The sequence below is a fragment of the Venturia canescens genome, chromosome 10, assembly GCF_019457755.1.
Source record: "Venturia canescens isolate UGA chromosome 10, ASM1945775v1, whole genome shotgun sequence".
Lineage (NCBI taxonomy): Eukaryota > Metazoa > Arthropoda > Insecta > Hymenoptera > Ichneumonidae > Venturia > Venturia canescens.
In genome coordinates this window covers 18,057,061-18,071,017 of record NC_057430.1, presented here as the reverse complement: position 1 = coordinate 18,071,017, position 13,957 = coordinate 18,057,061, and the positions used below count along the sequence as shown (strand labels likewise).

General features: G+C 45.2%; 1 protein-coding gene across 4 annotated transcripts in view; it reads right to left on the bottom strand.

Moving 5' to 3' along the window:
* Positions 1-13,957, bottom strand: part of sowah (sosondowah) — a 60,620-nt gene that overhangs the window by 11,793 nt on the left and 34,870 nt on the right. For 3 of the 4 annotated variants that reach the window (XM_043430818.1, XM_043430820.1, XM_043430821.1), the window contains exons 7-8: positions 8,563-8,574; positions 8,306-8,308 (exon numbers count right to left, since the gene is read on the bottom strand). In XM_043430818.1, coding sequence (XP_043286753.1) covers positions 8,306-8,308; positions 8,563-8,574 — 15 coding nt within the window. Of the gene's footprint in view, positions 1-7,483; positions 7,487-8,305; positions 8,309-8,562; positions 8,575-13,957 lie in introns of all 4 variants that reach the window. The other variant, XM_043430819.1, reaches the window with a different exon arrangement.

Genomic DNA, 13,957 nt, shown 5'->3' with positions numbered 1-13,957 from the left:
TGACGAATTCGGAAAGTCGAGCGTAGAATTTTCATACGACGAATCGTCGTTACGGATTATTACATTTTTTCTGTCCCCCGCGACGTACACGTGTATCCCGTGAATTGCTCGCGGTTTAACGTCGTGCACGCGTTCATACATCGAAAGTATTACACACGTCGCGGTGCGCGTACATATAAAATGTGGAAAGAGAGAGAGAGAGAGAGAATTTTCTGCGGTAAAAGGCAATCGGTCGGGGGGAACGAGCCGCAAAACACTCGTTGCACGCGTAACGCCGCGTGCACCTACGTTTTCCTCTCGAAGATAAATCGTCCTCCGGAAGCGCATCGCTGCATTTTAGTACCTGTTGCGAGCAAGAGGCGACGCCGGCGGCGGCGGCCTATTGTTCGCTCATCCGTATGCCCTTTAACCTGGCTACACATACGTGCATTACGTGCACTTTTTTTATATGACATTTATGCGTATGTGTTCTAGAACCATTTTTATCGCGACCTCCCGCCCGACTATTTTCGCCAACGACGCGGTGCATGTTGTTCCATCAAATGATTCTCGGCGGTGGCGCATTCGTTATTATATTTCGAATCGAAGATAGGTTTTCAGTCACGAGGTATAGAGTTTCTTTGGAAAATAAGAAATCTCTTTTGGGGAGAATTGGACCGAGGAAACGTTGGTACTGTTTCAGGGAGTTGCATGGTTCGACGTAATTGGTCCTCGAACGGAGGGAACGATGATTATACGCGAATTTATCCGTGTGAATATGCATGTGCATGAGTGTAGCAGCGTATAGAGAGGCTCGTGCCTCTCGCCATCCATGGGAGAGAGTACAGGAGCGTAAAGGAGGATGAGGAGGAGCGCAAGCGATTAGGTAAACCCGGGATTAGTCCCAGGCCCGAGCAGGTTCCGCACCGCCCAATACCACAGCGCTTTCGCGTATCTATACGCAAACGTGTATCATATATATACAGTTCGATCTTTGTCTGCGAAATATATATGTTATGGGAAGAGAGATGAGGAGGCAAGGGAGAAGATACTCGGATTGCCAAGCACCAGGACTAATATAATGCCACCCTCCTGCTGATTTACATGATTGGATTGGCATTACTACTGAAATTGAAACTGCTCCGAAGCCCTTTCTCCCACTCCTTGGTCAAATTGAATGGCCGTCCAGGAGCGAATCTAACCACAACGAGATAATACGCGTTGCTTGTAACCCCATCTAAATACTGGGTCATCAATTTCCCAATAATTTTCCATGCTCTCGTCGCGGCGAGTAGGACAATTAAAAAAAGTTTTGCTTTCCTCGGAGAGCAGCACGCGGGGAGTGTGGAAGAGCCGATATTTTCATAAGAAGAAGGGCTCGTGCTCTTCGTAATTGCGATTCATTGAGCCCGCGTTTCTCCGCACGGATCGTGCGTGTTTATTAAGAGGAAGCGGACCATTATGCGCGAGCAGAGATCCCATCTTCCGTTCCGTTGCTTATTTTTCTTCGTCCCTCTCTCTCTCTCTGGTTTTCTCCTCGTGCGTTCAAGGTTTCATTAACCTCTCTCCCGCGTGTAGCCTCTCTTTCCCTCCGTCAGTCTCTTCTCGTCGGGCGTTTATTGTGCGTCGAAAGTGTATCGAGGATGTGTCCGCGGATCTCGTCGTTCACCTCGACTCCCTTTTGCCTCTCTTTTCCCCGGCGATTACAGAGGCCGCCGTTGAATACCAACTTCCGCCAGGCCGATTTAAAAATCATGCGGCACGATTCCCCTCTACCATCTGGAGGAATTTCGTTGCTGCAAAATCCCATTGCCCGACGAAGAATTCAGGCTCGCGCGGAGGAATACACGCAGCGAGCAAATATTATCAGTGCTGATAATGTCTAATGTTGATGTCGCACACTTGTCGCGCCCAGAGACTCGGCTATCGCACGAATTTTTTGGCGGGGGGGGGGGGGAGGGGGGGGGCTATTGGTGGCTCTATTGCAAAGGGCAACACGCGTATATCCATAATGTACATACACATGTATCGCATAGGCAAAGGGTGAAGGGGCTGAGAGGTAGAGAAGCGTACAGAGAGGAGCGAGCAGCTGGCGTGTGGTCGGCCGCTGGCCGCAGGTTCGCGTCGGTCGTGTATCACCGCGGCCACCGTATTAACCCCAAGCCCCCGAAGCTTTCCCAACGCTACAGCATCCTCTCTACCAGATATTCCTTCTCTCGCGCTCTTGGAGAGTACATATCGGGAGAGCTGGTTACGCCAGCAGGCCGAAATTCCTCGTCGTACAGTATCAAGCTCCGATATATAGGCGGGCCAGGGTGATCGCCTGAGCCAGCTCTGAAACATCCTGCTCTCACAGGGCTGCGAGGATGTTACGGAGCCTGCGGAACCGCTTCAATCGCACCAACGACCCGCCGTTGGCCGCAGTTGGTCTACGGATTTTGTCCAACGCTATGTGCCATATCGCGATAATCACCCTCTCCCGTACGGATTCTCATCCTTCGCACCAGCGGCTTCTGCATCAACGGAAAGCCTCTACTACCAAGCTCTTCCGAAAGCCTATACTCTCGCTCGCTCTCCTCGTACCACGGACTCGTATTAGCCCTGTCCTGGCGTCATTCTGCTTCGGTCATCGTGCACAAACAACCTCTTCCCTCCGCCGGCGCCGTCGCCGCCTCGAGTCCAGGACGGCCACTCTCCTCCCCCTGTTTTCATACTTGCGGAAGGGTTATTGAGTTAGAGCCTCGGTAATCGTCAATAAAGGTGGACATATTGGTGGAATATTGCTCGGCTCGATCAAATCTCTTTCTCATATTTTCTTACATCAAATTACGCCATCATCTCTCCAGCTTCAGCCTGATGCTGGTCTAGTTCGTTCAGCCTCCTCCTGCTCCATCCTCGTCAATAAATGCCGTTCGAGCACAACACCTAGAACGTGTTCTATTAGGAACCCGCGATGACGAGGCAGGTGCAACGTCTTGCCCCTCGGATCGCTGCGCAGATGAGAGCACGATAGCTGGCCGGTGGAAGGAACGAGAGAAAATACAAAAAGCGATACACGATCGAGGATTTAATAAGGTCAAACATCGGGGTCGCGTCAGAATTCGGCTCGAACGAGCGCCTCTTTTATTTCATCTTTTCCTTTTCTTCATCCTATCATCCTTTTGCTCCGAGCTATTCTCGATCAAGCTGCTATAAGGCATATTGCTCACGTAAATGAGCTTTTCGAGCGCATCAAACATCACAGGCGAATCGCCGCTCAATCCGCTATACACCGAGAAACAATCTTTATCTGTATCCCTTCGCCTGTGTGCACGCGTGTGCGCCAGATAATTGAAATATTACAAGGGCTTCGTTCGACGAGCCTCGCCTCGCATCAATCCGCACTTATCAAAACTCGTGTCCCTATTTTCCAATGAGTAACTCAATCCGTCTTCGCGTCATCCTCGTTTCGACGCCTTATTTTAATTGCGTATTTCAAACGAATCGTTTCGTTTATGATTTATTATTTGTCCGAACCGTCCGTGCGCGTTTGGAGAGTGTTATTGAAACAAAAAATCATCTCGATTCAACGATTTTATGGGGATTCTCGCAATTTGTAAAAAAAAAAACATTGTAAAATTACTTACATACTGCGATACGGAATTCCATTCGGGCATCGTCGCGATAAACGTTCCATAGGTACATGAAACAAACATCAAAAATCGTGTTGTATCAGATGGATTTGCGTGCAACACACACGACACAGTTGCAATAATGGTAATAATATCAATGATAATGAGGATAACAACGACAATTAAATAACAACAATAATAGTAATGGGGAATAATAATAATAATAATAAGAATATCGATAATAACGGTGGTGAAATACACGCATACTGAAAGTACAAACAAGATGTATTATAAAACAGAAACGCAATAATGTACGGCCCCGGTGTGTTGCACGGAGCAACACTCGAGTAGTGAAAAACGATCCGTCATGATCAAGCCCCGGACCTGTGATTTAATTGTCACCGACGTCCGTTCGATACAAACGCCAGATATAAATCTCGTGTGTAATACAATCGTCCAGCAGGACTGCTCTCGTGTGGTACACGAGATCGCGGTTTAAGGGGCGTTTCGGACTAACTTTTCGGGGGGTCAGTCTTTTTTTTCATATGAACGCGCGAACCCAAACGAGAAAACGAAGAGGAAAGAAAAATTCAAGATAATTATGAAAACGTTTTAGAATCAACGACTAACGAAGACATAAAAATACGTTTATCGATAGTTGTCACGATGGTGCACGTACCCGAGGTGTTTTTATAAATTTTCCATATTTTTTCTCGTACGCAGGTGTCTCTCTGAAAAAAGGAGTACGTCGTCGCGAGTATTTCGTGAATGTTTTGACTCAAAGGCCCTGAACACGTGTGTCGTATGCGTTTACGCGTGCGTGTTTGTGTCATCGTGTGGCTCTGTATAATTTGACATGTTGTCGTACACGTTATTATTCAGATAGATGTCGAGATAGGCCGGAGAGGGGAAAAAGAGCGCGGAGCAAGTCCTCCTTATTTTCCCCTTCCGTTTCGTTCTTATTTTCTCATTTTTTTCTCTCAACCTCCCCGTAAATACACTTATATACTTATTGTATATACTTACAAAATTGTATGTACGAGGGTTTGTAAACGCGACGACTATACGACGACGACGACGTCGACGCGCGGCAAGAGTCTCGCGATCTCGCGGTGCGAACACGCTGCTCGAATTAAATGTCACGAAATGCACGGACATATCGTCGACTAAACTCAAACCTTATTTCAGAACCTCCACTTTTTCTCTAGCTATTAATCTCCGAGTGCGCATTTTTTTTCCTTCAAATACACTTTTGTAATGCAAAACGATCGTTAGAGAAACATTTTTTCACGTGTCATTGCGCACGAGTTGAAAAAAATCGACAGTTTCGGAGTCACGTCGAAGGAGGAAAAATTAATGAATTTGTCGCAAAATTGCGATAAATTCAAACATTATTCGTCAAGGCAATTCCGAGTTTTATCGGCGACTCTTACATTTTTAAGGATCTAGTACGAAGCAGAAAGACTCTGAGAAAATTAGAAAAATTCAGCGAAATTTCGTAAACAGTTTGAGATGAGATCGGCGAGCTTTTTTTTCAACGATGAATCGCGAGAAAGAAAGATATCTCGGACAGATAGAGTCAACCGTTCTCGCGCTAAACATCCTCCATTATATTAAATTGTGTATATTCCCCTTCATAATTACTTGAATTATACGCATTATGTAAATCGCTATGTTAATGGAGTGAGGTACGGGGGGCCGGGGTGACCCGCATCCACCGTCACATATTTCTATATTTATGTACGGTAATACATATAAGGTGATTCAAAAATTATGAAAGTTTTGGCTAAAATCTATCGTTCACGAGAGTCTCGAACTAGAGGCACCATTCCTGGGACTATTTTTCTCATTTTCAACAATTCGCTTTCTCGAATCATTTATCGCGAAGATTAATCGATATTCCCGGGTACATGAAGGAAAACGTTGATATACAAACGAGTATTCAAAATAGCGACTTTTATAAGAGGTCCAATCTCGGAGGGAGTTTTACGCGAAGAATGCAGCCCTCGAGATGATAGGCGAGAGAATGGTGGTCCGGGGAGCTCAAAATCATCATCATCCCGAACGATCGGGTTCAATTTTCTCTCTTGCTCTCTCCTCGCCTCTATTTACATAATATTTTAGATCCTTATCAAAAAGTGGCTACGTGAGGCTTAGCGCCTCAAGATCGCACCCTCTTTCCTTCTCACTCTCTCCCACTGGCCGAAAAGTGAAAAAAAATTGTGGCGTTTCTCAAGAGTACGGTGTGTGCGCGCAGTTATGTGCTGCTTTGGTGTAACGACTGTGCTACCGGTTTTTACTGAAAACGACGATAATCCAAGTATGCACGCGTATAGATATACTTATATACGCGGGGAGCAGCCGTGAATAAGGCGCATTATCTCTTGGTCCCCTCGATCCACTTAATCTTTTGCATTATGCACCGCGTATTTAGAGAGACGATCGATATTATAACCATCCCGAGAATCTTGTACGCGAATACCGCGTTGATTAGATTAAATTGGTTCTTTCCACGACAAAATCGAACTTTGCATATTTATATCCAAATATATTGCGTCAGGATGATAAAAAGGGGAGTCTTGGACGAAATTCCGAGGCAGCCGAAACGATTGGAAGGAGAAAGCAAAGTGGTTCTTTATTCACGTTTTCACTATAGTTTTCCAATGACATACGTAATGGTAAACGTGCGAGTCCTCATTTTTGCACGAAGCTCGTTTAGTCGTAGCGCAGTTTCTAGGCTTGTTGAAACGGCCCTTGGACATTATATAACGATGGATAAACGCGACGGACGATGCGAGAGAGGAACCGCGTGATTTCCCATGCAAATTGAGTTGTCGATCCGCCCGACTGTCATTATGCTAATAAAAATAATAGCAGCTCGACGAAAAAGTGTATCAGCTGCTGTAAATGAGGAGGACGATCGCGCTCGTACCGAGAAATCGAACCGTAATGACGACGGCGTCTCGTCATTTTTAATTTCCTCTACTCATGCGTTTATACCTGTTTACTGTATCGGCGAAGAGCACAATAAAAACTTTTCAGCTTTTCATTCGCATATCCAAGTTAGCGAGCATTCCACTCACTTTTTTCATTCTACTTCTCGTACGAAACTTATTAAAGAAATATATCTGAATGAATTTGGACCCAACGAGAGGTAATTAGCACCAACGAAAATGTAAAGCTTCCAGCATTGAAACGATAGAACTCACTACGGTTTCGCATGCGAGTCCGAGATTCGAACAATGGTACTCCCACTTTTTCAGCTTGTACATACGAACTATGATATTTTCATGCCCTCGTAGTACATCGAGACTTATATCTGAATATCTGTACATAGATAGAGCCCTCGTTAAACTCGTATTATTTAACACGTTCGTGAATTATACCCCATATATTCGTGTTCTCGGTTTTAATGAAAGCACTGATAGCCGAATACGGTACATATTCACGCGCATGTTTGTGTTGTATGCACGGATGATGTCTTGCTGTATAAAACAGCGCTCATATATAGACATTTATGCGTGTTATATTTGATATGCCGTGAGATATCATTGAATTTTGTTGCCACTGTGGTGTGAAAGAAACAACTCGTCGCTTTCGCCAATTGAAACTTCAATCGCTTATTTCATACAAATATAGATAGACATGAGTTAATGGGAATCATGCATTTTTATATACGTATATCTATGATGATATATAGCTATATAAATATGTATTTATGTCCTTGTTTTTATCACTCCGGTTTATCAGCCGGGGTCGAGACGCACGCTACGCTTTTCTTTCCTTTTTCTAGTTGTTTTTTTTTCCTTTTTGTTCAATTTTCTCTCTCTCGCTCTCATTTACATTAGTAATTTATACACCTATTTTGCCCCCGCGTGTACAGAAGGGAAAACATACTGCGCGGGGGTGAAGAGAATTGAAACGTACGCGATTGAAACACTGACTTTCCTACTCCCGAGTTGAAACGTTAAAAATGAAATGGGCGTCGAAAATTTGGCTCGTCGTTTTGTCAAATATTCATTTCTCTTGTTCGAATGCACAGTTGGGCATATCTTTTGAAGGCTATATGTATATGAATTTTTGAAATTCTGGACCAAGCCACGCCGCACGGGGGATTCTGCGCTCGATCTCGTTCCTCTCGCCGGAATCCTCTCTCTCTCGCTCCCCTTACCGGAGAAGAAGAGGACTCGGAGGCTTGAGACAATGGCCGCCCGCAGTGCTGATGTCTCCGACGACGTCTGGGACCCCCGTCGCGACGCGGGCGCCGTCCACCTTTTACTTATAGAGACGTCAGTTATCGGGTCCCATCGTCCTTTCCAGCTTCTCCTCTCTCTCTCTCTCTCTCTCTCTCTCTCTCTCTCTCTCTCTCTCTTTCTATTCCTGTGCGGGGCATCTCCCTACGATCTACACGATTTATCGAGTCTGTATTCTCACGGATCTTTAACGGGATAAAACACTGTGCGAGATTTTTTTCTTTCATTTATACGTGTGTCTATATATATATAAATATATATTTATGTATATCCACCTTTAATTATACATTTACGTAGATATTTATATATATAAATTCTCCGGAAGTGTCGCGCTTCGTGTCGTACAATACTAATTACACCATAATTGGGATTCCTCATCGAGATTCATCTCGAAACGTTACTCACCGCATTACCAGATATTTCAAGATCAAAATTGAGATAAAAAATTATTGATATACTCACGCCCTGCGATGTTCCCACGAGCGCGCGCGTGTGTTCGCGTGTCCGAGTTGTTGCCGTTTCGATGTTCGTCGATCCGTGAAAAATGTTGCAAGAATGAAAATAGAAATCAACAATACTACTCAAGGAATTCTAAACTGATGTGCGAAATTGAAAAAATTTTCGTTACTGATCGCAATTCAATTTCTCGGGTGATTGCAATCCAATGGAATCATTTGTCAAAAATAAACTGCTGCATTTTTGGTTTTGCAAGAACTTACGGAAGACGGATCCTTGACGATTACGTCCGGGACGATAGCATGAAACAGAAAAGTAATTTAATCGTAAGTCCAAAGTTTCAGTCAACGAGCTAATTGTTTCTTTTTAAAAATGACTTGTATACACGAAATAGTCAAACTTGTAGGAATATGCGGACGCTGAATGCGTGCAGCGTACATAGTAGAATGAGCAACTCGATTGAATTTCCGTGAGAGATAAATCCGGAGAAAGAGAGAGAAGGCGAGAGAAGGGAGTAAAGCCGATGGGAAATTGAGGAGAAGCCGCGCGTTTGGTCTCGCGCTTCTCTCTCACTCTCGGCGTATATCGACCATCCAGTAAATTGCCATGTAATTATACGCGAAGAATATATAAAAGCTGATGCTTCGCGTATTACCAGCGATAGAATATATACATATACATTTATAAAAAGGATAAAAATATTAGGGAGAAACTTTGTTATATATACTTATATTTCTCGACTCGACTCGACTCGACTCGACTCGGCTCGACTCGCGTCGAATATGAGAGAAGGAAGGAGTAGGATAAAAAGAGGAAAAAAGTTTCACGGCCACAAAATAGCCCGGAGCTCCCACAGGAGTTTTAACTTTTAATCATGAAAGCGAGGGAGTCTCGCATCGTTACGTTACGATGATAGGAAGGCAAGTTTGTGGATGAAGAGGGACGGAAAGAGGGACTCTTGTGAGGGATAAGAAAAGGAGATGAAGCGGAATGAGAGTACGAAAGATGCTGTGTACGAATTAAGGCAAAGAGAGAAGGAGAGATGAGCAGAGGGCAAGAGAGAACGAGTGGGAAGAAGAGAAAGAGAGTCTAACCGCAACACAAGCACCGCCGAAGCCATCATCGACACCGCAAAATTGCGACCCACTCTTTATTGCACTTAACCTTTCCGCAATCGTGCTAAAGTCTTTCTCTCTCTCTTTCTCTATCGTTTTATATTTGAAAAAATAATAACAATAAAATTGGTTTAAGGGTAGAAAAATAAGTGAAAAATGGATAAAATTCACTCCCTTCCGAATGAACTTGTCGATTAATTAATTGATTCGCGCAGCAAATTGATCGATGTGAATCTCAGCACCTTAAATGGGAGTTAATAATGGAGATACGCTCTATCGAAACACACCCTTCGTATCGAAGTTTGGGCGATATAAACGACACGGCGCTTGTTGAATGAATTTGCTATTCTATCCGAATGAACATTACGTATAGGCGCGGCGGCAGCGGTGGCGGCGGCGGTCGAAGGGAGAAGAGTCGGAGGAGGCGGAGGAGCCTTTAACGAAAACGGGCGGGGGGGCTCTTGGAGCGACAGATGCAATCGCGACGCGGGTCCAACCCTCTGATAGTCGAGCTAGCGGTGAATTTTTGTCGAGCAACTTTGTCCGGGCGCGCGCACACGAGAATTCTCGCTCGTCACAGGAACATGCGGCCGAGCCTATATACTAGTGTGTAATATAGTAGAAAAGCGTTGCTTTTGAAATCGTAGTAGGTCGGATCGTGCGGCAGAGCCGCATGTGCGCCATTTTACGCCCGTGGGCGGTTCCCGGATGGAGCTAATAAATTGTTTGTTGTAATTAAATGAGTTTGGGGCGACGAGGGAGCGGAAGAGAGATACAGAAAGGACACTCGTTCGTTCAGCGTGGCAATATAACAGCGCTCATTCAGAATCACAAAGGCGTACGTCGAGTAAACTTGACACCCGAAATACTATGCTTCGAACGACCTTCTTTGAGTTTCGAGATATCGATATATTGTTATGTGTGCATATATACGTATATAATGAACAAACGTGTATGCTCCATGTTCCTCCGCTATCCCAACTTTACACCCCGCGCGTATATATAAAGGAATAAAGATGAACGGCCCATGGACGGGCCGCTATCTGCGCCGCTGGAACAGAAACACGTTCGTGGCGCGACAGCTCCCTGACAAATGACGGCTCGAGCCTGGGCCTCTCTCTCCCTCTCTGGGATGCTGCTGCTGCTGCTGCTGAGGATGAGGCCGAAGCCACGACGCGTCCGCCAGGCTCGAAAGTCCACAAACTATATGTACGCGCACGTCGAATCGTCCATTCATGCATACATATATACTTATATGTAGCCGCGTATACATATAAATGATTAAACGGGGAAAAGGGAAATTGCACCCGAGCGAAAACGCTGCTGCGGTATTACACAAAAGCTAGCACACGTGCATATGCACCAATAGGCGCAACCCCCATTTTGATAATGTATACCAGACCCGATTTGATTTGCAATTCCACGCGAGACCATCGCGGCAATGAGGGTGCAAATTGTATACATATATATAAAGCCCGTTGTTGCACTTGATATACTCAACATAAGGGTGCAAATGTTTCTCTCGTATATCGGGCAACGAAGTCGGTGCGCGAACTATAATTGAGGGGACGCGATATATACCGGGCGGCAATTTTTGCGCCCTCCGGAGACTCCAATTTTTATTCATCAAATCTGCTTTTCTTCTTATTCTTCACTTCCATTGTATTTATATATTAATTTGTTTTATTCGATTTATTCGGTTTTGTTAAATAATATATGTAGGATGAGCATACAGGTGGATCGAAGGCACGAGGATTTTAATGGGAAGATGGAGCAGGAGCAACGGAGAAAGCCGCATTTGCCCGTAGGCACGCGCATTATTGCGCGACGCGAGCATCTTTTATTCATCCGACAGAGTGGAGCCTTAATTTGAATTGAATAGGATTTATAAATTATTTCAAATTATAGTTGCGCCGGCATGAGCCGCCGCTGAGAGACCACAGCCGAGAACGGCGACTCTACGGCGACCGTCGCTACCGGTCTCCCGCAGCCCTCGTCCCAACTCCACATTTTTTTCTCTCTCAAATCGCATCCACCCGCGCGCGCGCGCTTCATTCACCTTTTTCTTTCAACCAATCGTTGGATATTTTCTCTTGCTCTGCTCGGTTGGAAAATTTTTCAACGTTCTTCGATCAGGCACAATTCGTATACGCTTCTGAACTTTTCATCTTCAGCGGTTCGATCTATGAAAAAAATCGGCTATTACCTGATTAGAACCCGGCTATTCAGCAGTCTTCGGGAAAAAAAGACAACAAGTTCTCCAAAAGAAAAAAAAAAAAAAAAAAAACTGACGGAATTTGACAATTTTAGCCTCCGTCCGCGGGGTCCGATTGTCAGAGACCTTAACATTGGTTCTGTTTCTGAACTTTGCACAGATGGGACGAAGGAGGAAGCCGCGGGGACATCCGGAATTATATGTATACACGGTATACGGTATATGCGAATAAAATTTGTTCTTCCTTCGGAGTCGACGAGGAGCAGTGCATTCGAGGCTTCTTTCTCTTCTCTGCACTCTCACATGCACGCGTCGTAAATATGGTAATCCCGAGGTATCAGCTCAACCCCGGTGGGTCGAGGCGATAACGACCATTATGCGCGCGAATGCGCCAACCCCTTTCCTTGCCCCGAGCCCGCTCTCTGTCCTCGCGAGACGAAAAGGGAATTAGGGAAATCGTTTGTTAGCCGAGACGTCCGTCGCAGCTGATAGTCCCCGATCCCTGCCGGGATATAAATGTATATATACTCCATTCTTGTAAGATCATCATTCACTGTGTATACAAAAACTGTTTTCGTATAGCATGCATCGATCGGTCCTCCAACTTTGTTTATTATTAGAGAGTTCGCTCGGCGATTCTTCATTCTCTATTTTATTGCTGAAACAACATTTTTCGTCATCACTAAAAGTATTTTGTCTAAACTTTGCATATGTAGCTTGATGATTGTCGTTGTTGGGTTTTATATACCGAGTGATTTTGATCGTGCTCGCTGCTCCGGCAACGCTTCCGAATTTCAGAGCCGGAGAGTTCGGGGGTGCGCGCCCGTTTTCGAGTCGAGGGCATCGCCAATTAGCTCGGAATAATGAACGTGTTTCGGCTCCTTTTGTTTGTCCGTTGTTTTCGGCCAAGAGGCAACAACGTCCATGCAGGTTTGCGGGAGGAAGGGAACGAGGGGGAGGGCTACCGCGTTCCGAGGGCCCAACGAATTCGGTAAAACCCTACGAGTGTATATACGTATACTCGTTTATCGGATCGAGGGAAGCGTCCTGTATCAACCGAATCTCACAGCGCTCTTCCGAGCCGATTGAACCCTCGCGACCCTGCATCCGGTCGGAATTTCAATCGCGCCTTCAACTTCAATTTGATTTTTTCCATAATAGCCACCAATTATTATCAGACTTGGAATTGATTTTGCGATTGATTCGTATTGTTGAATGATAGTATCGAAGGGTTCGGGCGGAGGGGGGGGGGGGGGGGGGGGAAGGTTGGTTCTGCCTCCTTCTGTTGCTCAGGTTTACTAATTGGCAATTAAGCGTATGCGCTATTAATAATCATGGCTCGAGTTGTTATTCATTCCGTTCGCGTCCTGGAATATTCTGCTTCGTGATTCGTTTTGCTGAGGCTTCAAGATCGGGAGAGAAAGAGAGAGCGAGAGAGAGCGAGAGAGAGAGAGAAAAAGAAGGAGAGAAAAGTTCCCTCAAGCGTAATACAGAGACGGTATACGAACAGCGGGAGCAGACTCTAGGTAGCTAATTAGTAATTAGCGGCCGTTCCATTCGATCCTCGAGGATGGAATTCACCGGCTGTCGTCGGGATCGACCGATCGATTATCCACTTTGATTTTTTGGCCCTCCTCTTCTTCTACGGTGTCTCGAAATTCGTTTGAAACTTCAGTGTCTCCGCGCGCGTTTGACACGTACGCGCGTATGCAGCTACAGTTTCATCTTCATTCATTTTTGTACATGCGCGTGCATGTATTTTTTCGCACAAACGCTCCGTCACTTCCGTCTACTCGTATATACGAAATCTTTCCGAACGAAACAATTAAGAAAAGGATTTTAAAAAATAGTCCTCCGGGCCGCGGTCACGTAGGGTACGAGCCAATTAAACGCCGCAGATATCGATCCGCGCAATTAAGACGTCGCTGCGACGATTCGATTGATGTTCCTTCTCCCTTTTTTCCCTCTTTCTTATCTGTCAAACTTTTTGACGATCGACTCTCGTCTCTGTCGGAACGTTTTCGTTCGATCGAGTAAATATTAGCTGAAATGAGAGCTAGTGCGAGTCAAAGAGTCATGATTTTTCGAACATTTGAGTTATTTGTCCGTCAGAAATTTGTTTCGTATAAATATATATGAATTCGTCAAAGAAATCCGGTTTCCTCGTACTTTCTCGCGTACACGGGTTTGTCGGATGAAAAAGGTGGGGGATGGGAAAAGACACGGTAAGATGTACCGGGTGAGTTTGCCGGAGGCTCAACCTCCGACAAAGAGAAGAAGCGCGAGGAGGAGAGGGAGGGGGAAGAAAAAGAGAGATATTATAAGAGT